Source organism: Catharus ustulatus, chromosome 10 (assembly GCF_009819885.2).
Source record: "Catharus ustulatus isolate bCatUst1 chromosome 10, bCatUst1.pri.v2, whole genome shotgun sequence".
NCBI classification, from domain to species: Eukaryota; Metazoa; Chordata; class Aves; order Passeriformes; family Turdidae; genus Catharus; species Catharus ustulatus.
Genome location: NC_046230.1, coordinates 11,553,732 through 11,576,091, shown reverse-complemented (window position 1 = coordinate 11,576,091; position 22,360 = coordinate 11,553,732). Strand labels below are relative to the sequence as shown.

The 22,360-nt window shown below is 43.9% G+C and overlaps 1 protein-coding gene and 1 long non-coding RNA gene across 2 annotated transcripts in view; one reads left to right on the top strand and one right to left on the bottom strand.

Annotated features, from left to right (window-relative positions):
• Nucleotides 1-6,794: 6,794 nt before the first annotated feature.
• The window catches only part of LOC117000541, an 18,514-nt gene continuing 2,948 nt past the window's right edge, over nt 6,795-22,360 (bottom strand). The window contains exons 2-5 of the long non-coding RNA XR_004418811.1: nt 21,218-21,337; nt 19,376-19,541; nt 10,002-10,095; nt 6,795-6,936 (exon numbers count right to left, since the gene is read on the bottom strand). This is a non-coding gene — a long non-coding RNA (uncharacterized LOC117000541). The remainder of the gene's footprint in view (nt 6,937-10,001; nt 10,096-19,375; nt 19,542-21,217; nt 21,338-22,360) is intronic.
• The window catches only part of PCOLCE2 (procollagen C-endopeptidase enhancer 2), a 27,723-nt gene continuing 23,961 nt past the window's right edge, over nt 18,599-22,360 (top strand). Inside the window, exons 1-2 of the mRNA XM_033068202.2 lie at nt 18,599-18,684; nt 19,992-20,100. Of these exons, the coding sequence (XP_032924093.1) occupies nt 18,599-18,684; nt 19,992-20,100 (195 nt within the window). The remainder of the gene's footprint in view (nt 18,685-19,991; nt 20,101-22,360) is intronic.

The window sequence follows — 22,360 nt, the reverse complement described above, 5'->3', positions numbered from 1 at the left end:
TAGCCAAATATGCACATAGAGCTAACAAATAATTATGATTTTCAGGCTCTGGAATTGTCATGATTTCTAGTTTCAGTGTCAGGGCAACACTGCCAGGTATGCCCTAGACATGAGTGACTTTCAAGCTATTACTCAACACTCTTTATTTCAAAAGCCATTTCAGACCCCCACTAGCTCATGAATGAAACAGTCTGCTACAAACAGGCTGGTAAATGAAGTCTCCAAGGTGACAACTTCCCATGTGCACTATAATAGGTCAGCAGTAGCGCAGTTCCCTTCACAAGTGATTCCTGAGCTACATTCACAAACAAGCACCAGACTCAGTTCTTCTCCCTTGGCATTTTGCCCAGAAGGCTCAAACAGGCTGGAGAATAATTCTGATTTGTGAAAAACTCTTTTCCCCTCCTATTCCCTAATCACATCCCTGTGTGCTGTACTGGCACACAGTACAGGATGCACAGGCACACAGAGGATGCAGCAGGAATGCAGTGTGGCACAGCACATCTCTGTGCTGCACCAGTCCATCGGTGGCACGGAGCCACACGATCCCACCAGGGCAGCTCCCACACACGAGTCAAAGCAGCCTGAGAACCAGGCAGTGACAGCCCTGCCTGCCTGCTGTGCCAAGCGAACCTCAGAATAAAAAGATTCAGGCCTGCTGTTCAGAAGAAAGTTTTGCAGCATTAGTCTGTGCCAAACACACCCGTGGAGGACACTGAGGTCAACCAGCAGGAGTTTCATAGACAAGATTTGGTCTTACTCAGTTTTAAGAAAACAAACCTTCATTTTCTAACTCAGTCATCAATGATAAATGATACAGAGAATAGAAATTTTCCATTTCCCTGAAGTTGCTGGATAGAGCTTAAAGACTAAGTGACCAAAAAAAAAAGGATAAAAGGATGTAAAAATATGACCACAGGAGAATAAACGTGGCTGAAACCAGCGGACAAATAGATAAAGAGGACTACAATGGTTTTTTGCAAGTCATGTAACAAAGAAGTAAAAGCACATGCCCAAAGAAAAAGTTCAAAGAAAAGTCTCCTTTTATATCAAAGAATTCAGAGAATACCACCACCAGAGACCCCTTTTATGACTCTCCAGGACCAAAAAAGGACTTCCAGTGGGAGGTGGATACATACAAATTAGTTCTAGGAAAGTAATGTTTATGTATTAAATAAGTACCACGTTTTAATGAATATGTATGACTATGATGGATAAATACCTTGTTGTAAAGCCTCACAACACACACAGAATAATAAAAAAAAATCCTCTGTGTGTCCTGCACAGATAAAGAAAGCCTGCTTTCTAATGCTTCAAATGTGTTAGAAAGTTTATTCCAGCCTATTTCAGTATCTTCCGCACTCTGAGGTCTGAGTTGGATCGAATCCTCAGTTTCACCAGATTGAAATGAACAAGGCAAACAAATTATTCACATATATTGAAAAATACCGGGTAATTCAGATTGTTTTAATCTGCCCCAGCACATGCACACGGATGAACAGCAGCAAGGCGGTGTGTGCGGGGATGAAGTTGCTGCAGATGGACTCTGCCGTGGCTGCGGGAACCTCCGGCCAGCGGCGGGGCCGGGACTGGGGCCGGGGTCGGTGTGGCGGGGCCGGGGTCGGTGTGTGGGGCCGGGGCCGGTGTGTGGGGCCGGGGCCGGGGTCGGTGTGGCGGGGCCGGGGTCGGTGTGGCAGAGCCGGGGTCGGTGTGGCGGGGCCGGGGCCGGGGTCGGTGTGGCAGAGCCGGGGTCGGTGTGGCGGGGCCGGGGCCGGGGTCGGTGTGGCGGGGCCAGGGTCGGTGTGGCAGAGCCGGGGTCGGTGTGGCGGGGCCGGGGCCGGGGTCGGTGTGGCGGGGCCGGGGTCGGTGTGGCGGGGCCGGGGTCAGTGTGTGGGGCCGGGGCCGGGGTCGGTGTGGCGGGGCCGGGGTCGGTGTGGCGGGGCCGGGGCCGGGGTCGGTGTGGCGGGGCCGGGGTCGGTGTGTGGGGCCGGGGTCGGTGTGGCGGGGCCGGGGTCAGTGTGTGGGGCCGGGGCCGGGGTCGGTGTGGCGGGGCCGGGGTCGGTGTGGCGGGGCCGGGGTCAGTGTGTGGGGCCGGGGCCGGGGTCGGTGTGGCGGGGCCGGGGTCGGTGTGGCGGGGCCGGGGCCGGGGTCGGTGTGGCAGAGCCGGGGTCGGTGTGGCGGGGCCGGGGTCGGTGTGGCGGGGCCGGGGTCGGTGTGGCGGGGCAGGGGTCGGTGTGGCGGGGCCGGGGTCGGTGTGTGGGGCCGGGGCCGGGGTCGGTGTGGCGGGGCCGGGGTCGGTGTGTGGGGCCGGGGTCGGTGTGGCGGGGCCGGGGTCGGTGTGGCAGAGCCGGGGTCGGTGCGGCGGGGCCAGGGCCGGGGTCGGTGTGGCGGGGCCGGGGTCGGTGTGGCGGGGCCGGGATCGGTGTGGCGGGGCCGGGGTCGGTGTGCCGGGGCCGAGGCCGAGCTCCGGGCCGCCAGGAGGGGCCGCAGAAGCGCTGCCGGCGCGGGCACGGCCGGGGCCAAGACCGGAGAGCGGCTGGACAGCCCTGGCACGGACACGTTTTCTCCACGGGAGCTGGCGCTGCATTTCTCATCTGCAGCACACAGGAGGAACCACAGGAGCCCCCGGCAGGCGCCCCCGCCCAGCCCTGGCACAGCTGGTGGAAGTGCTGCCCTTTGTGGCACCTCGGCTGGGCAGCGCTACTGTCCCCTGGGCTTATTTCGGAGGAATGCCCCATCCACAGAACACTCTCCGGGAGAAGCTGGCACAGAGAGCCTGACCGTCTGGCAAAAATAATGCCTTAGAGGCAGCTGCTTGCTGATATAATCCAATAGGAAAAAAAAAACTGTTTTAAGGGGATGACGCCACCCTCTTAGACATTCCTGGAACTTAAACTGAACCTAAGTCAGTCAAAGTGAGAGTGTGCATCTTGCCATGATGACTTTTTATTTAAACATATTGACTAAAATAAGTTCTTTTAGTCTGTTTCCTTTATCATATGCATACCACAGCAGATGCAGATTAACATACCTATTAGACTTACATATTAGTTTAAAACCAGTGTGACAAGCAAGCAAAGAAACTAAACAAGCAAGAAGTAAAAAAAAACCAAAAAAACCAAAAAAAAAAAGCCCCATGAAAGTATCTTTCTATGCAGGATTTCACCTTTCAAAGTTGAGCAGTTGAAAGTTCAGAAATGGCTCCTTCCTGGCCCAGAACAAGTGAGCTGGAAGAGCCCTGGTAAAGCCCGAGTTAGCCATGAGGCACACACCTGGCTGGCACAGTGCCATGACCACCCTGCCACAGCCAGCACGCTGCCTACTGCATGGGAACAACTCTTTCACTCTGCTACTCAGGTTTCAGACTGACGTGTGTTCACAGAACCTGCCTACCACATTCCCAGCTGATGTCAAACAATGCACACATATTTCACGCTACAGTTTTCAACACCTTAGGTGTTAAAACGTACTTTCTGAAATACTGCAGTCCGCTTCTTGGCTCTAACATTGCAATGTTAACTGGAGTATTGTAACAGTGCTATGATTCAGTCCCTGTATGCTAGTTTACTGCAGGAGCTGTTGGACTGGCTGTGCTGTTTGCAGGGCAGAGTTGACACAGACACCAGCTCTTGGCTTGCCATGACCTTCAAGCTCTCCTGGGGAACTCCCATTCATTCTGGCCAGTGACACTTCACTCTCAACCTATTGCCAAAAATCATACAGCACCCTCGAGACAGCTGTACTTTCCTGTCCACTGTTCATCTTTCAAATAAGTCTCTTCTGGGCACAGCCACAATCCAGACCTTGAGGCTGTCAGATGATCTCCCCTTGTCAAAGTTGGGATATAAGGAAGCCGAGTCCTCTCCTTTCTTATTTAACACCAACATATGGAAAAATTTTGACTTCCTGTGCAAGCTGCCCAGTGATGCCTACACCTTGTGCTGGCACAAGCTGTGAAAGTCAGCAGCTTCATTGTATGGATGCAGATATAGCATCTCATCAAAGTGTTTCCAACTCTCTTTACTACTTTCTTCCTTTCATTTACTTTTTCCCACTTTCTGACCCAACTTCACTATCTCATACATTTCCCTTAACAAATTTCAAGCCTGAGGCCAAATTTCTTCAGATCTGACTCCTTCTATGCAAGTTGAGCACTGACAACTGCCTGGAATGTGAGTGGAAGCCCTCTGAGAGGAACTAAGGTGGAGCAGGCAGGAAGGCTGTCCATGCTGCACACAGGGCACTGCTCCCTGTGTCAGTGCCACACTGTGCCCTGCCCGAGGCTCATGTAGCTCTGTGTAGCTGCATGTGCTGCTGCCACACAGGCAGGACATATAAGTGACTTCCCTACTGCTTGTGGCCTTTCAGTAGTCTTCTCTTCCTGTCTTATGTATTAGCTCTGCAGAGCAAATAACTCTACACCCCACTTGAAATATGGTTGAAATGTGGCAATATGCAATTATGCTTGTATATTCAGTTAAATCCAGTAATAACATATTTTATTCTGACATGACATTGAAAACTGAATGCATTTATTTCCTCACACAGCCCAGCTATATGTAAAGCTTGTCTGGATGTTTCAGACCTATTACATAAACTAAGTCAACACACAACCTGTCTAGATACAAAATATCCTTTGAGAGTGAAATTCTGGTCTCTGAGGAATTTGCTCTGTCAATAGCAAGATTTACTGTTTTCGTCATTGGATTTTGTTCTTAGGATATCAGTCATCATTTCTTTGTCAACAGATTTTGCATATCTCAACAGGACTTATTGACTTGCAAGTCCAGTCAATAACAACTCAGAGGTTTCAGCATCTTTTCTGGTAACAGCTGCTGGGATTTACTCTCAGGAGTATAAGAAATGTTCTGCAAGATGAGCCCCATCTTTTACGCTCAATGTCAAATGTAACAGGTTTCTAATAATAGAACCACCACAACCTGTCCAACAATTCCAGTCCTGGATTTGCCACAGGACACATCTCATTAGGTTATAGCTAATACAGTAAACAGTGACCCTTCCTAGTGACATGGTAAAAATAGACAGGCTTCACATGACAGGGAGTTTTCTCATCTACAACACTCTTCAGAAGGTTTTTGCAGGGCAAGTTTCAGTGATATGTTTACAATTTCTCTTACACAAATTACAACAGAACTCTGGGGATTTCATACAGCTCTTTATAGGTAGGAAGGACAACCATCTTCAGGGTATACACATGCTAGATCTTTAGTTTCAGACCTCACTTATAATTGTATATTCAAAGATTTTTATTTTATAATGAGAACATAATAGAAGAAAGAGGAATGTAATAGGGGAAATAAAACTTTCCACATCATCCCTTAACTGAAAGAATCTTCTCGAAAATTCTCACATTCCCTTAATTACCTCCGTGAAAAGATCAAGTTGCAAAAGTATCAGTTGCTTTGAGACTAGCTGTCAACAAAATAAAATAACATAGTTGTAGGCTGTTGCTCAGCTTTGACTACTGGGGGCAGTAATTCTCTGGTCCAGCTGGTGTTACTGTGCAGTGTTCTCACCAATGCTCAGTTAAGTTATCTTAAGCCTACAGAGAATTAATGTGACACTCACAGACAGAGAAGGGCAGAAATGATGCAGAGGTGCCAGGCTTCAGGAGTCTCTGAGCTACGATGAAAAACCTTCATCAAGTCATATCCTGCAGCTGCACAGCCACAGCTCCCCAGGGATCCCAGCCTCATGATTCCTGCTGTGCAGTGCCACCATCTCAGCCTTACATCCTCGATCAACACCACAGCATGCCATAGCCACAGCCCACAGGCAGGAGCAGGGCTGAACAGTTATGAAGTTATGACTGAAAATCCAGATCAGACACCCAAGGACAAGCAGCTATAAAACTAAACCTGCAGAGAGCTTTACATCTGCACCGCCTGCACACCATGGCCAGGAGAACAGCTTGTCTCCTGTGAGCAGGTGGCCAGGGACATCCTACAGGACAACCCAGTCTGAAGGACAGTACAGCCTCAGCTAGGCAGAGGCTCACTGCACTCATTTCCCAAGGCTAGGGGCACTCATGCCATTAACCCAAAGTCTGGTTCCTGGGCTGGGTTTTGTGGATGGTGCAGTGATGAACACAGCAGAGCAGTGAGTGGAACAGAGAAATGCTGCTTCCTCCAAAAATACATGAGTGCATCCATGGCACTTGCTCACCGTGTTTCTGTACATGTTGTAATGTCTGCACTTAGTTTTGTCCACATGGCAAAGGCACACTATATTCAGAATGTACACAACTGTGCCTTCTTTTCTTCCCTGTAACACTGGGTAAATTGTGCTCTTGCATCAAGGAATTGAGTGGAGCATATTTGAAAGACACCAGTAAGAGTTTGTATACCAGTTTCACACTGAGTTTCAATAGGAATGTGATGTTAGCATCCAGCTTTATTACCACTGCCACTGCATCAGTGTCTCTGGCAAAATTTGATTTCTTCCTAAAGAAAAAGGCCTGAAATCCTGACCTGCACCACATGGGGAAAATGCCAGCAGAATAAAAAAATTCTGCATTTTCTTGCTATGGCTTTAGAAATACTAAAGCTTCCTAATTTGTTGTAATAATCTAAGTTTTGCTCATCTTTAGTTCAAAATCTGGATGGACATATTGCTGTACACTACATGCATCAGCTAGCTACATATACTAGATTTGATGCAGTGCTTGCTGTTTGGTCATTCTCTTTTCATCTGCCAGAGCCTATATAATATTTAACTCCTTAACTTTTGAGTATTAATCCCAATATCACTTGGTGGATTCTTACCTCTTGCTGACAACTGCCTGTTCTTTACAGCTTTTACATAAGAAGCGTAGATGCAGAAATCTGCTATATCCCATCCATCTCTGAGTTTCAAGACAGTCTTCTCTGCTTTTGCAGTAGGTTTCATTCAAAATTTTCTGTAAAAATCTTTCATCTGAAAATATATATTTTAAAGGTTATTTCTTGCTCTGCAGTCAATAATTTCTTTCCAGATGTCAGAAACTGTTGTGCTTTTATTATACAGTCCTCTGAAAGGCCTTCCACACTATTAATTTTTTTGTTTTATGAAAGTCATTTTATTGGCAAAACATATGACTAACAAAAGGGATATGACTCTATCCTTACTGTAATGTGAATTATTACAACACTGTTTACAGCTGAGCTTTAAAAACAATTTTCAGGCAGCTCTGGTTTTGATGACTAAAGCTTAAACCTCTTAGGGTTTTCTACTCATTTTTTAAAGTCAGAGGTGGTGAATTTCTAATTCCTGATGCCATTTTTGTCAAGCTGGATATCTGTAGGTCAGGCATATGCACTAGAACTATCTATGTTTTTCTGAGTTCTCTAATGGAAACTCATACAACCTGTAAGAAGATGTTAGAAAATTATGACACACTGTGTAATTCACAAATTGAGATAAAGTGAGAGCAGTTCTCGTCAACCTGCATATAGCTTAAATCCTGCTCCTTCTGCCTTAGCCCTGAATGAAAATTTGTTGCCTGAAACATTGTCTGTCTTTTAGCTGGTCCAATGAAAACTCATCTGTGCTGAAGAACCGTGCCTCACATGATGCTTTCGGCAAGACTCTGCACAAACATTACCGCTGGAGCTCCATACAGCCGTGCCTATTCAACTGGCAGGCAGATCTCAAGAGTTCTTTATTCCTGTCAGACACAAACCATTATAGAGCAGCATTCTCCAAGAGACAGATCTGCGTGTGGGACATATAAATACTGTTTTTCCTTCCATTGATGTCAATAGGAGCAAGGATGGAGGTATGATGCTGTGAGATGTTAAGTTCTTAAAATATGTTCTGAATGATTTCTATTTTTGAGAACTGTTTTGCTTTGGAGGATGAAAGGTCTGTTCACTTAATATGAGGAACAAGGTCTGTCTCAGAGATGTGGAAGAACATCCATTCATCCAAAAGCTTAGCTATTTCAGGAATAATCTGTAAATTATTTTTAGAGTTTGTTTAAACTGTTGTTAACTATACCTGGCAGATTTCTGGCAAATGCATTATTGTTTCTTTAGACTTCTCCATTCCTGCAAGGAAACTTTTTGGGAGACAGGACTTGTCACTTCTCCTGTTGACACTGTTCTACTTTGTATAAATAATTACACATTCACTGGGACTGGGACTAACACCTCCACCCTCCCCAGGAGGGTTACTGAACCATCAGACTAGAGCATTGTTTTTCTCTCACCAGCTGTCTGCATGAATATTTAAGTATTTATTACAAAGTGGGACTGTTCCAGTGAAAGGGGCTGATGGTTAGGTCACTGCTGTGAGGCAGAAACCTAAATTTGCAGAGGACAGGAGAATTCCTCTCAAACACAGGTAGGAGTTAGACTTTGTGAGGCATGCACTGGCTTCTTCAAGAGCACTAATGCGATCCTTGCTTTCTCTGTGGGATTTATGCATCGATTTGTGTCATTGTTTTGACCATGACACTTTATTAAAAATGCTTCTTTAGCATTACATGAAATACTTTGCACCAAATGAAATTGAATTCGGGAACTTAATTTCATTTAGAAATACAAAAAATCATATTCAGCTCCTGGGCACTGAGACTTTCTTTCTTGTTCAAGTATTCAGCCAATTATTAGCTCATACTAAATTAGAAAGTCCCCAAATAATATCTTGTTTACCTGTATAGGCTCCACAAATTCTATGCCTTTTATCTTAGTCTAATCAAAGGTCAGGTAGATAATTTCTGCCTTCTGCTTTAAAAACTGTGAATTTTATGAAGCATCCCTTGTTGTCATAGAGTGAAGGGTTTCTGTGAAAGGCAGGGTAACTTGGGAATCCACAGCCTGGAAAAACTTCATTTTCCTTAACTGAAAAACATTCAGTTTAACAAACAGACTTATATTTTAAGGGTAGTTCAAATACCAAACTAAAGCAAAACAGATAAACTGGGATTAGGAGTGGAATAGACTTCTAAACTACCCAAAATTGAATGACAGATTTAACCCCTGATTCTTGTATTAACACAACATAGCTGAAGAATTTGGAAATGAAGTCAAAATTGTCACAATAATCTTTGAACACAAGGATGTAGTAAAATCAAAGTCCTGTTATGTTTGGATCAGACCTCTGATCACTTTCTTACAGTTCACAGTTGATTGGAAATGGATGCTGAAGTCTTCTGCATTACAGAAAATATGAAAGTGACACAACAGGTATAAATTCAGAAATATAAATATAACAGAAATATAAATTCAGAAAATAACAATCCAGGGCAGATCAGAGACACAGCACACAGTGCACTGAGTTCAGAATCTACTTAGTTCAATTAGATGTACTGGACTTTCCCTTTCATTAAAAGGAGATAATTGAATAAGGGTACTTAAGAGGGGACTCTGGTGTTAATAATGACAGAAAATTATTAAGGAATCCACAGAGTCACTCTTTGACCTGGATAAAACCTGTAACCATCAGATGGATGATAACCAAGAGACAGGCCAGCAAAAATTTTAGGGTGATGTGAAGGCAGAGAGAAGTGTCAGCAGTGTTTAAGTTCCTAAGAGCCCAGAGCTTTGAACACTTAGCTGGAAAGCCGAATACAGAGATGCACTAGATAGACAGTATAATAATCATGATCTATTGGCTGCATTTAGAACTCAGGCTCCATTTGAATCAGGTCTTCTCATGCCCTTTCAAGAAGCTATATACCTCGCATCACATATCTACATCTGCACCTATTTACTGCAGGAATTCCTTGCTATTTGACACTGCACAGGATAATTATTATCAGTGCACTGCAGTACATCTGGAAAGATGAAGGAATGCTGGCTCAGCATACTTCAGGCAAAGCACTGCACCTCTTAAAGAAGGATGGATTACATAAAACAGGAGCCCAAGAGCTGCATCAGCCTTTCATGCACGCCAAAAGCCAGGCACAATTTCTTTGAAGTGGAAGAAGTTACAGCAGTACAGCGCTCCAACAGCAGAACAGGTAACAGAACAGAACAGAAATTTAAATAGATACTCACCAATCCTTACAAATTCTCTGATTCCCTATTCAAAGATGCTTCCTATCCACCAGAAAATATGATGTGGTAGAGGCAGGCAGTCTTCATTCCTTTCCTGCTGGGATTAAAATGAAATTTGGCTGTTATCTCAAGAATGAACCCAAAGACCCGGCATAGATTCTGGAAAGACTTTTCTCATGTCTAAGTACCCTTTCAGTAAGTGAGTAGAGGGATTTAAACATAAAGACTTTTTCAAAACAGTTGCCTGTGCTCAAGTGTCCATATCCAAACTGAAGTCAATTATAGTTTAGGAACACTGAAATTAAATTACAATATTACTTATTCAGTCTGGCCTTTATTTTGTTTGGTGGATATGAGAAATTTCCTCAGAGACTGTTATAGCAAAAATAGTCTGAGGCTCTTAAAAGAATTAAAACCAGTAACTCCTGGAATACAAAAAGGAAAAACTGCTTGATTCTGGCACTGCACTTTTGATTCCTAATGTACTGAAGGACTATTGCTGAGTTAGAACTGAATACAAGTTTCAAGCATTTTTATACCAAGTATATATCTGATTTGGGCATATAATGCTGTTTCTATAATGCTTTTCCAGTGTTTAACTTACTTTTCTGATACATTTTGCAACTAAAATTACTACTGTCTAGAAGCCTTATCCCAGCTCCTAAAATTTCCATGTATTTTCCTTCAATATTTTATAACTTTTCCCCTTAACACTTTAACATTTTAATGACCTGTAATATTTTGTCCATAGCAAGAAGTACTTAGCTATACTTATCATTGCAGTACCATGCTGAGACTGATATTGACAGTGACATTACTTTACATATTAAATAACAATGATTCTGTGAAAATCATTACCCAGCAACATAATAGATCACAGATGTGTTTAAAAAACATAGTATTAGGCTAAACTCTGAATTCTGGTCTGGAACGAATGTGTGCATCTCCCAGGACAGTAATTCAGCACTTAGAAAAAGCAAACTCACTATTGTAATGCACATGGCAAATAGCTGAGTTCCAGCCACCAGTGAAATAATTTGGCCCCAGTTTTGCATTCCATGACCCCTGTACTCTGATGGGAAGTAGGCCATAGGGACTGACTGTAATTCCTGTAGTCAGAACTGCCCAGCCCTGGTACAATTTATTGTTGCACAGGAACATCAGTGATGCAACAGCCACTTTCTTGCCAGGGACTCTGTGCTGAAGAAGGACAACTGAGGGTTTAGCAGGAACAGCAGGAGGAACCCAGGAAGTCTTTCTGTACCATCAATATGATACTGTACCTGGCACAGAATGACTGTATCAAGATAATCTCTCACAATTACTTCGGCTTTCTTGGCTTGGCCTAATCTGCCTGTTAAAGAAGGGGTATTCTCCCTGTTCTGAATTTTTATCTTTGAAGAGGAAGTCCTTAAGTTGTAGATTCCCCCAGTTCATCATTCAGATGTAGCTGTTGAGCTGCTCAGTTAAGTTAGGGACTCCTTTTCAAGCCAAGAAAACGGGTGTAAGAGTTATTACAGCTGCTGGAAATTTGATTGTATTCTCCCATCTCTTGTTGCACAGGCTGTCATATCATTTGCACATTTTGTAAAGTGCTTTTTCCTCCTTGTCTCCTTTATGATAATTTGAAAGCAGATAGTGAATTTTCTTATCAGTAAAGATAGGAAAACAGCACTTTAGTTGGCTGAACAACACTTTTCTTTCTAAGCACTTGCAGTAAATAAATTAGATCCAACTGTTCTCCTTTTTAGGTGTAGCTCTATAAATAATAGTAGAGGGAAATTCATGAAAAGAAACAAGAGCATTGGCAGGAAACAGTTTCTCACAGGGCTTAGTTCTGATTTCAAATCTGTGTTGCCAGTAACAGCAAACTAATTACATGTGAAACTGCACTGTGAGACTCAGGTCCCAGGTATCACCTGTGCAATGGAGTACGACAGCATAACACATTTGATTCTCTTTAGAAATGTCTCTATGCTGTAATTACAGAATTCAGAAGATAGGAAAGAACAAAAATGGGGGGAGGGAACTGAAGCTAGATGCCTTAATACAAACCTACTTATTTATAGACAATGTAAAAGTCTTTCTTGAAAACCAGAGAATTAAAGTGCACGCACAAAAAAGAGTTACCTTCTTTGCTCCAAGTTCCAGTTCTATTTTTGACACCGTTCTTGCTGAAAGCACACTCTCACTCTGAAAGAGACTTCTCTGGAGCACCCTTGATGCCTTTTCTAATTTTTCTTTCCCTATCTCTGCACACACTCCTGCATGCATTCCCATGTGCCCTTACCCTGCGCCTGCAGTGTCACTTGCAGCCAGCTCAAAGGGAAGGTGGCTGTGACATAGCCAGTTTGTTAGCACCAGTTGTGTCAGTAACAGCACTGGCTCCACACTCTCTTTATTCAGGTCAGAGATGAGTTTAACAGTGTCTAGTGGAGGTGGTGCTTTTGGAGGGGAAAGGATGCTATTGCACAGTAGTATCAGCTCTTTTCATTACTCAGTCTATGAATCAGACTCTGATCTAAGTCTCCAAAAGTTTACTCACATACAAACATAAGTGAGTCTTATCATTAAATGAGAACAATTACTCCAAGGACTATATATATATATATATATATATATATATATATATATATATATATATATATATACACATATATATAAAATTCTATTTTGTACCAAGAAATAGAAAGTCTATTTTTTCCATTTTAGTGACACAGTTTTCTAGCCGCTCTCCTACTTCTTTCCCAAGCACAACACAATTAATGGTCTCAGGTTTCTTTCCCACATCCACCAAAGCTAAAGGAATCTATTTTCTAATTTTGTTTCATAATATTATTCACTTGGAGATTTGGTGATTTAGATTACATCAAGACAGGCTAGCTGATCTGTCTTAGCTTTCACAGCTCTCTAGACAAGAATAGCACGCTGTGACCCTTGATGATGCCCTGCTCCCTGCTGGAGCTTGGAAGTTGACCTGCAGAGACTGAGGTGTGTTGCTCTTCTCCTCTCCTCTCCTCTCTGCTGCTGGAAGATTTGGCCATGGAACTGCCTGATTCACAGTTACCTGCTGGCAGTTCAGAGGCTCTGCCTATTTTTATTTTACGGCCTTCTACTCCATACTTTATGCTTATACATATTGACTGATTTCCTCAGACTATTGTGTTTAAAATTCACTATTAGGGACATAGCACTTGCTTAAAAATGTTTTTTTTAAGAATCCATTCTTCTGGTACTTTAGCCATTTCTACATCTGATGTGTGATATGGTCATTGTAAGTGCTTGCTCTTGGTCAATGGACCTTGGAATGCCTCATTGGAAGTGTTGAAACAATCCTTTAGGAGGCTTGTACTAGGAAGGAATATTATTCATAATATTATCAGTGTTTGAAGCATCCTGCTTGATAGTGGGTGCTCTGGTTAATCATTATCAGATCTGTTTGGTTACAGGAATGTTTGCAATTTAGCAGTAGTTATCTAATTTATAATTTTAGTATTATGATTCAAAACAGTTCAAGTAATGATAAATCAGCACAGTTCTCCTTAATATTTTCTTATGCTGGCAGATAAGCAATTCTCTTTGAACAATGGAAGGTAAAACATTTTAAAAAAATAATTATTGGATACCAGTTTGTATTCCTATAAAGAGAAGAGACAAGTTGAAAGTGATATTAGAATTACCCAAACTGACAAATGGAAACACCAGAAGGTAATTTAGAAAAGCCATACTGAAAAACTGTACTGCTTTATGATTAATGCATCACGTCCAGTCTCTGCTAAATGCTAAAATGAAATATGAAATTTTGCAACTGTATTAACTATGACATTACTTGAGGTAAAACTAGCAAAGAAACCAAAAAAACCCCATAATTAAAGAATATAAGTTTAATTCCTAATAAGTTCCTAAATTCCTAAGGTGTGGGGACACTGTCAATATTTCATTTACATTTGATATCTCAGTATCAGAAGAACCAGGGGAGAAGAGATCTATGGCTCATCACAGGCATTTTTTATATAAAGCCAGAAACCATACTGTCATTTGATAAATGAGCCAAGAGCAAAGCTTGACAGACAAAAAGAGAGAAGAGTGAATATTTCAGCCTGGGGAAGGGTGGAGGCTCTGCAAGTTTTCCAGTGCCAGTTCTTATGTGGGTTTTCATTTCTGTAAAGTAGCAGATTCAGTTGAAGGCATAACATGGATAGGTCTTTGTCTTACAGATGTAAGCAAATTTGGGAATCCTAGGAACTGGCTGGGCATATCAGTTTGTAAGGGTCATTTTAGGTGCTTGGATTATCAAGAAAATAGGGATAAATCCTCTCTACTGCATGTTTTCCAATGCTATTATGAAAAGGGACAACTCGCAATTTCAGGAAATACCAAAGTTCTTTTGGAAGTGAAAATATCAAGATCTTGGCACTTAAGACTGCACTGAAAGAGTTGGAGTTGTTTAGCCTGGAGAAGGCTCAAGAGCAGCCTTTATTGCAGCCTTTCAATAAGTGAAGGGGACTAACAAGAAAGATGGAGGGGAAGCTTTTTAATAGGGCCTATAGCAACAGGACAAGGAGTAATGGTTTTAAACTAAGAGAGTGTGAACTCAGATAAGATATGGAAAGGGAATTTCTTATTATGAGGGTGGCAACACCAAGAGAGGTGGTGGATGCCCTGTCCCTGGAAACATTCAAGGTCAGATTGGATGGGGCTCTGAACAACGTGATCTAGTTCCTGTTCATTGCAGGGATGTTGGATTAGGTGACCTTCAAAGGTCCCTGCTAATTCAAACCATGATTAAAATGAAATATAAAGTGGTTGTTGATAGTATTTATGTAAATTTAAATTAATTTCATACTGTCAGCTGAACAGAACCTGTGCAGAAACACTGAAAGGTCTTTTGCCATGGCACAAAATGCCAAGATGTTTTGTGCAGGTGACTCTCCAGAGAGAAAAGAAGATTTGGTGAGAAGCCTGAAAGCTGAAGCATAAACAAAGCTTCATTTTCAGTCAGGTCATCAGGCCACTTTGGCCACTGCACAGCACCATCATGATTAACTTTGTCTTTGGAAAGATGTCAGGGATACATGGAGGCACAGGAGGTTTGCACCAACATTTACAGAGTGTTTTCAAATAATATCTCAGGGACAGTCGGTCACAAAAGGTTACATTTCAGGAAGAGGTTTCCACTTTCCACTTCAGTAGTTGTCTCATTTTCAGGCAGACAAGGTCCACTTGGCAGACATTCATTAGCAGATTTGTCTCTTGTCAGCTTTGTGTACAAAATATCTTTCTTCAGTGACTGATAGGGAGAAGCCCTCACCCCTGGATCACCAACATTACTAACTGAGCCCAGGATTGCTGGCAGCAGCTGCTGGGGGAAGAGGGGTCACTCAGGCTGGCATTTCTGCCTGACTGCTGCAGGAGGCAATGACACCCTGGGACAGCAGGCATTTTTTATAATTACTATGGCACTAGCTCTGTAGTTCATACATTAAATGTCTGTCACTAAAAATTCATCATTCCAGGCCTGAAGATCTGTCACCTCAGGGACACATGACAGAAAATAGTTTTTTTCTACCTTCAAAAAGAAACTACTGTAGAAAACTTTTGCTGCAATGTCAACTGTCAAGAGTTAGACATCTTTTGTCCACATTAATAAAGTCACTTCGCTTATGAAACTCCATACTATTTTTGTCACAAAACCTATGCATCATTTATGCAAAGAATACATACAGAAGGCAGCATAATTAAGATTGCATGAGACTGTAAATCTGCCATCTTTTGGGTTTGAGCTTAAACCTTTCTAGCTGAATTTATATCCACTACCTACAAACAATTCCTAACTGTGCATTCCATGATTTTATCCCAAAAAGACAGGGACTCTAACAGATGCTGATTGAGCAGCTTCCTGACTTCAAAAATGAAATATCATCATTATATTAAAGGGTTTATTTTATTTTATTTTTTTCCCTGCAAGAGTAGAGAACTGGGCTTTGAGAAGAAGAAAGGTCACTCCTGTTTCTGTGTTTCTAACAGATCATAATTTAGCTGAAGATTAATGTCAATGCTAACATATTTATTTATGGGTAACTACTTACTGGCCTTTTACTTTTCTGTTCCTTCTGCAGTCATTGATGGAAACCAGCCAGACATCTCTGGGTTAGTTCGTGGGTGAATTCTCTCTAGCAACATAATTTACATTTGGTAAATGCAGTTTAATTTGAGAGCCTTGTTTATAGTCTGTCATTTACTACTTGTGGTATTCATAATCTATTTAATAGTGGGGCACTAAAGAAGTATTTGAGCACACCAGATTCAGGGTGTTTAGGGAACACACATTTAGGGTCTGCTCCTGGACAGGCAGTGCCAGGGAGTGATGCTCCTGTTTTCCTGATTGGGAAAGGTGCAGGAGTTTGGCTGCATGGGCTGTGCAGGGGCTGGGGGCTGCTCCTCACCTCCATTTGCTCAACAGGCCTGAATTGCCCTGTTGCTGTACAGCTCTGTAGATATGCTTGGGTGGCAATGCAGAACCTGTTAAAGTGCTAACTGTTCACAAGTTTAAACTGCCTTTAGATGAGGCAAAATCTGCAGCAACCACATATAAAAGGAGTCCTCGAACGTGCAATCCCATGGGAACTAACAGTCTTTGCTGGTGGTTTGGCATGGAGCACAGCTCTCAGGTGGAGATAAGGGCTGAAATATTCTTCTTATAAAATAGAGGGTCTTCTCTAGACTAGAAAATGTTGACAGAAAGGAGCAGCGAGGAACTCATGTCTGTGCTGTGAGGATTACACAACTTTCTGTCATACACATTGACTTCCAGATACAGCAATTTTTATTATCATTATAATATACCTAGTATAAAATCATATAATTTCTTATACCTTTATTATACCTTCATGACTATACCCAATATATCTAGTGGTAGCAGTTAAATTTCTACCTGCTAGCATCTTATGGTCATGGTGTATGTAAAAGCTTTCTTACTTCCCATTTCTGTCACTTAAAATAAGTTTAAAACTCAGCTGCAAACATAGTCTCTACTCTCACAATGTCACAGTCTCTGTTTCCACACCCCCCTTTTTGTGAGCTGGACTCCCCGCTCCAACCCTCCACCAAATCTCTCCTAGATGTGTCCTGCTCCTTCCTCCTGCTCCACTGGGGGGATGTGGGGCAGCCTCTCCTCAGGGCTGCAGGCCAGGCCCTCTCACCAGGCTGCCAACACACCTACACTCCTAAAAACCTGGGCCTTGCAAAACCCACACATCCCCCAGCCTCTGCTGTTTCCTGTCTTCCAGTGCCTCCGTGCACACGGGAGCACTGTTGGCACCTCTTACTTGCCAGCAGTCTTGCAGGCTGCGTCCAAAGATCTGGGACATTCCAACAGCAGCTGTGCCTCCTCTCCCACAAAATCCCTCTTGAAAATGCAGCGAGCATGGATCCAGGTGAGTCTACTGCCTCCTTCACCCACAACAGCCAAAAGGAGAGTACAAGTATCATGACTGCTAAACAGCAGCATCCACTTTCTGTTTAATCCTCAGAATATCCTCTCTAAACAACAGCGCTTCTTTTAAGTTTTGGTAGTGGGACCACTCTTCTTTGAATTTTGCAGGGATAGGAATGTTAAATGCTCAATATATGAGCTAAAATTAAGAGAATAGGCTTTTATTCTGCCTTACATGCAGGAGAATTTCTGTTTAGTTCCTCTAGTCTTTGTTCAATTGGCTGTGCCTGAACACTTCTACTTCCTTCTGCAAGAGGCACATATGGGAAGAAGTACTTAAAAACAGTAAGAGGAACAGGTTCTTTTTAAAGCAATACTCAGAACACGAATTATCGCTTATTGATGTGCTAATCTGTATGTCATTGTTCAATAGCACTAACAATCTGGGGTTTTTCAAATGCCACGTTCAATAAACATACTGTGTTCAAAATAAGAATACTGACTTAATGTTTCATTTCTTTTTTCAGTTAAACAACTTTGGCCCAAATCCTGTAAAATACCCAAGTATTGAGTTCATCACTGTATGCTCTGCCACAGCCTTTTAAAGAGTATCCTTCACAGCCAGAGCGAAAAGGCTATTAAATGGGTCAGGATTACCCACTGGTAAACAAAACGAAGCATTTCAAGTTTACTTTAGAATTTAAATAAAGAAGAAATTTCAAAGCAGCATTAGTAATTTTGAAGCTTTGGCAGAGCCGCAGACGATTGCACAGCCGGTAACACTGAGTTCATTCATGCCCGGGACAAACACCCGCACTGTGCCACCTGAGGACGGCAGCGCGGCGTCGCGGGGGGCTGCGGGCTCGGGGCGGGGCCACGGACGGGGAGGGCGGAAAGTGCGCGGAGCCGGGGTGCCCCGGGCCGAGCCCGCAGCCCCCGGGAGGCACCGGGGCGGGGCCGGGCACACCCGGGACAGCGCCCGCGCCCTGCGTGGGGAGAGAGGGCGGCCCTGCCCGGGCCCCTGCCCTGTCCGCCTGGGGGCGGAGGGCCGCGGGAGCCTTTGCCTCCTCCCCCGGCCCCGGCGGCCAAAGGAGGAGCAGGCGGCGGTCGGAGTAGCGGCTCCGCGCCCCAGCCCTGCCCCAGTCGCCGCTGCCGCCCTGAGATGCCGCCCGCCGTCCCGCCGCCGCTGCTGCTGCTACCGCCTCTGCTGCTGCTGGCGGCGGCGCGTCCCGCCGCCCCCCCGCACAGGTACCGCGCTCCCCTGTCCCCGCACAGGGACCGGGCTCCTGTGTCCCCGCACAGGGACCGCGCTCTCGTGTCCCCGCACAGGGACCGGGCTCCCCTGTCCCCGCACAGGGACCGCGCTCTCGTGTCCCCGCACAGGGACCGCGCTCTCGTGTCCCCGCACAGGGACTGGGCTCCCCTGTCCCCGCACAGGGACCGCGCTCCCCTGTCCCCGCACAGGGACCGCGCTCCCCTGTCCCCGCACAGGTACCGGGCTCCTGTGTCCCCGCACAGGTACCGCGCTCCCCTGTCCCCGCACAGGGACCGGGCTCCCCTGTCCCCGCACAGGGACCGGGCTCCCCTGTCCCCGCACAGGTACCGCGCTCCCCTGTCCCCGCACAGGTACCGCTCTCCCCTGTCCCCGCACAGGGACCGGGCTCCTGTGTCCCCGCACAGGTACCGCTCTCCCCTGTCCCCGCACTTGTCCCGCGCTCCATCCCCTGCCTTCGTCCCCCGCAGTCACGTTCCCACCGTGCCTCCGTGGGGTACGCGGGTGTTTCAGTGCCCATGACTGCATCAAGACAGGAGCATTTCCCACAGAGCCCAGGGCCCTGCGAGAGCAGCCCGGTGCCGGGCAGTCTGTAACCTCTCTAACATAACGGTGTAATACGGTGAAGCATCCCGGTGTCTAAAGCTCGGCAGGGCATTCGCTCACCCTCGTGTCCTCAGCAGTAGCAGGGGTTCCACACAGGTTTTCCAGGGCTCCCCGCGTATCCGGAGCCGGCACCAGCACCTGAGTTCACCCGGGCTGAGCCCTGAGCACAGCTGGGTCACAGGGCTCAGCACCAGGAGCGGGCCTCGGTATGGGTTGGGTTGTGCTACTGAAGTACAAAAAAGTACCAGAGATTTAATTGATTAAAACATATAAATTCAAAGCTTAGAAAGGAATGAGAAGTATTTTTTATATCTGTGCTATTTTAATTACTATTATATGTACTATAAAAAGTCATCGCTAATGACTTTTTAATAATTATTTTTTCCATTATGGTAGCAATTTGCAATGATGTGTCAGACTAGCACATCACTGCACTCAGGAAGTAAAAAAGGAGAGAGTGATAACAGTCTGTGCCTACCCAGAATTAAGGCCCAAGTAGTTGATTTTTCTACACCTAAGTTCACACATTAAATTGCACATTCTATGTCAATAGTGATTTTATGTAAATAATTGAATATGTTTCATGTTAGCAATGGTTTTAAGTATTTAAGCTGTTGAGACAGTTTGTGCCTATTATACAAAGAATAAATAATTTTTTTTTTCCTGTTATTCTCAGGCCTACATTTACATGTGGAGGAGTTGTATCTGGAGAGTCAGGGTTTATTGGGAGTGAAGGATTTCCTGGCGTGTACCCACCAAACAGCAAATGTACCTGGAAAATCACAGTAAGAATTTTTAATACCTCAAAATCAGTGCTGAAGACAGTGAACAGCTATTTGTTGTTAAACTGTGTTTTACATGGGGTAACATATGTGCAATAATGAACTCAGTAACTCAAAGTAGCTCAACTATCTGGAGCTTTTTAGGGTTGATGTAATATGATAACAGCAGCTGAAACAGAACTGGCCTTGCTCAGAAGCAAATTTTCATTGACTTCCCTGATGCTCCTCTAATTGTGTTAAATTAACCCACTATAAGAAGACATTCCCCTTCTATCACTGTGGAAAGCAATAATGAGTTCTATCAAAGAAAAGATTTGAGGTGGTGATTATGAAAAGCAAAATTTCTTGGCAAGAAGATACATAAAAAGTTTCAATCAAGCCCAAAAAATTCAGGCAGGTTTGCTTGAAGTGTGCTGCTAGCAGTGTTCTGCCAGCCAGGACATCTGGAATCTGTAATACAGCAGGCTGACAGCAGTAAGGAAGTGTTGTTACGTTTATAAATGACAATGTGAAATAGAACCATGTGGTACAATTGATATTTTGATGCTGAAATGAGACTGCAGGGCAGAGATATTGTATTAATGGACAACAGATTCCATGAAACAACTAGGACTAAATACTCCTTTAATAAGGTTTGCATAAGGTTTGGATGTCCTTATGCACAGACTCAGAAAGGGATGTGAGTGAATTATTACTTTTCCTCACATCTGCACAAATTAAACCCGCTGAAATTGCCCACCATATTTCCTCTCTCTTTTAGGCATGGTTCACCAAGAACTCTTCTGGTATTTGGGCTTACAGAAAAAATAAGAAGGCATAAAAAATAAGTTAGTCTATGTGCTGACAGGATCACTGAAGACAACTTCAGTTGCAAGACTGCATCACAGGCTAGGTGTTGGCAGGAGAATAGGATGTCATAGGATAATTGTTTCCTGCTACTATAGAGATGCTGACGCAAAGCAGGAGACATTGATCTGTTTACAATGTTCAGTTTAAAACAACTCTTGTACCAAATGAGTGATGTGATTGGAATCGTTTTATCTGAAAGATCCCAGTGAAGCTGCAGAGTTGCTTTCTGCACCTTTCTGTTGAGTTATTATTGGGGCCTAGTTAGAGTTACCTTTGATCCATGTCTGGCCTCATTCAGAAGAGGATGTGAAACATGGTGTATGCCCAGAAACTTGCTTCCTTACTGTCGAGGGGCTGAGGTGACAACAATCAGCATGGTCCACCTTGCAATCTGAAGAGCAGATGAAAATTGCATTTGGAATCATATGCACATGCTTTTAAAAGCAAAGAACATACAAAGTTAGTTTAACAGTGTGACTCAGACTTTCAAAAGTTGAAAACTAAATCTGGAGGGAAATAATAATTTTGCTTATAACAGCATGAAGTTTTTACCATTTAAAAATCTAGATAACAAATAGAGGCAACACTAAAGCAATTACTAAATCAAGCCAAGTATCTGCCCTTCATATATGGGGAATAGAGTGAGAATGAATTATTGTTCTTAGAAAGTCCGTACAGAGCGGTTTCATTGCAGACTTGATGTGGCTGTTGGTAACAAGATGCCAGCATCCAGGTGAGCCTGGAATGGTGAGAAGTTGTACTACAAAGCTGTGGCAGAGCTATGTCTGCACTTGAACTTTCTTGACAATGGGAGGAACTCAATGGTTTCTGTAATTTCATGATCACCCTGACTCCCAGTTTTCTGCTGTGCTGCCATTTGACTGCCTCCTGCTTGTCCCTGTAGTTTTCCCAAAGCCAGAGAAGAGCTGCACAATTTGAGTAGTCCAGGCTTGCTTGTGCCCTCACTCCATTTAACCCCTGTTTTATTAAACAATAATGTTCACTAAGCCAAGCTGATTTCTTTTCCCCCATCACCTGTAGAACATTCTGTCTTTTGGATGTGCAGGAAGGATGTAGGGAAGGCAAGGACTAATAAACTTGCAAGACTAAGCCTGTATTTTCTTTAAAAAGACCATGGTTTACCGAACTGTGGCAAAGTCATACACTCAAGGGTCTGGTTAGCCTGAATTAAACAGCAAAATCCTTTCACCAGATACTGCTGAGGCTCAGAATAGCTTGCAATAGCACCCAAGTAAGAAAGCCAGTTACACTGCCATGAAGAAATACTCTGTAGTTACTGTTAGTCTTCCTCATTTAGCATCTGGTCTTAGAAAGTGACTAAGACATTTGCCTGTCCGTTTTAGCCAAGGGCTGTGAACACCTTCCTGAAAACACTCTGCTAATGCAGGATCTG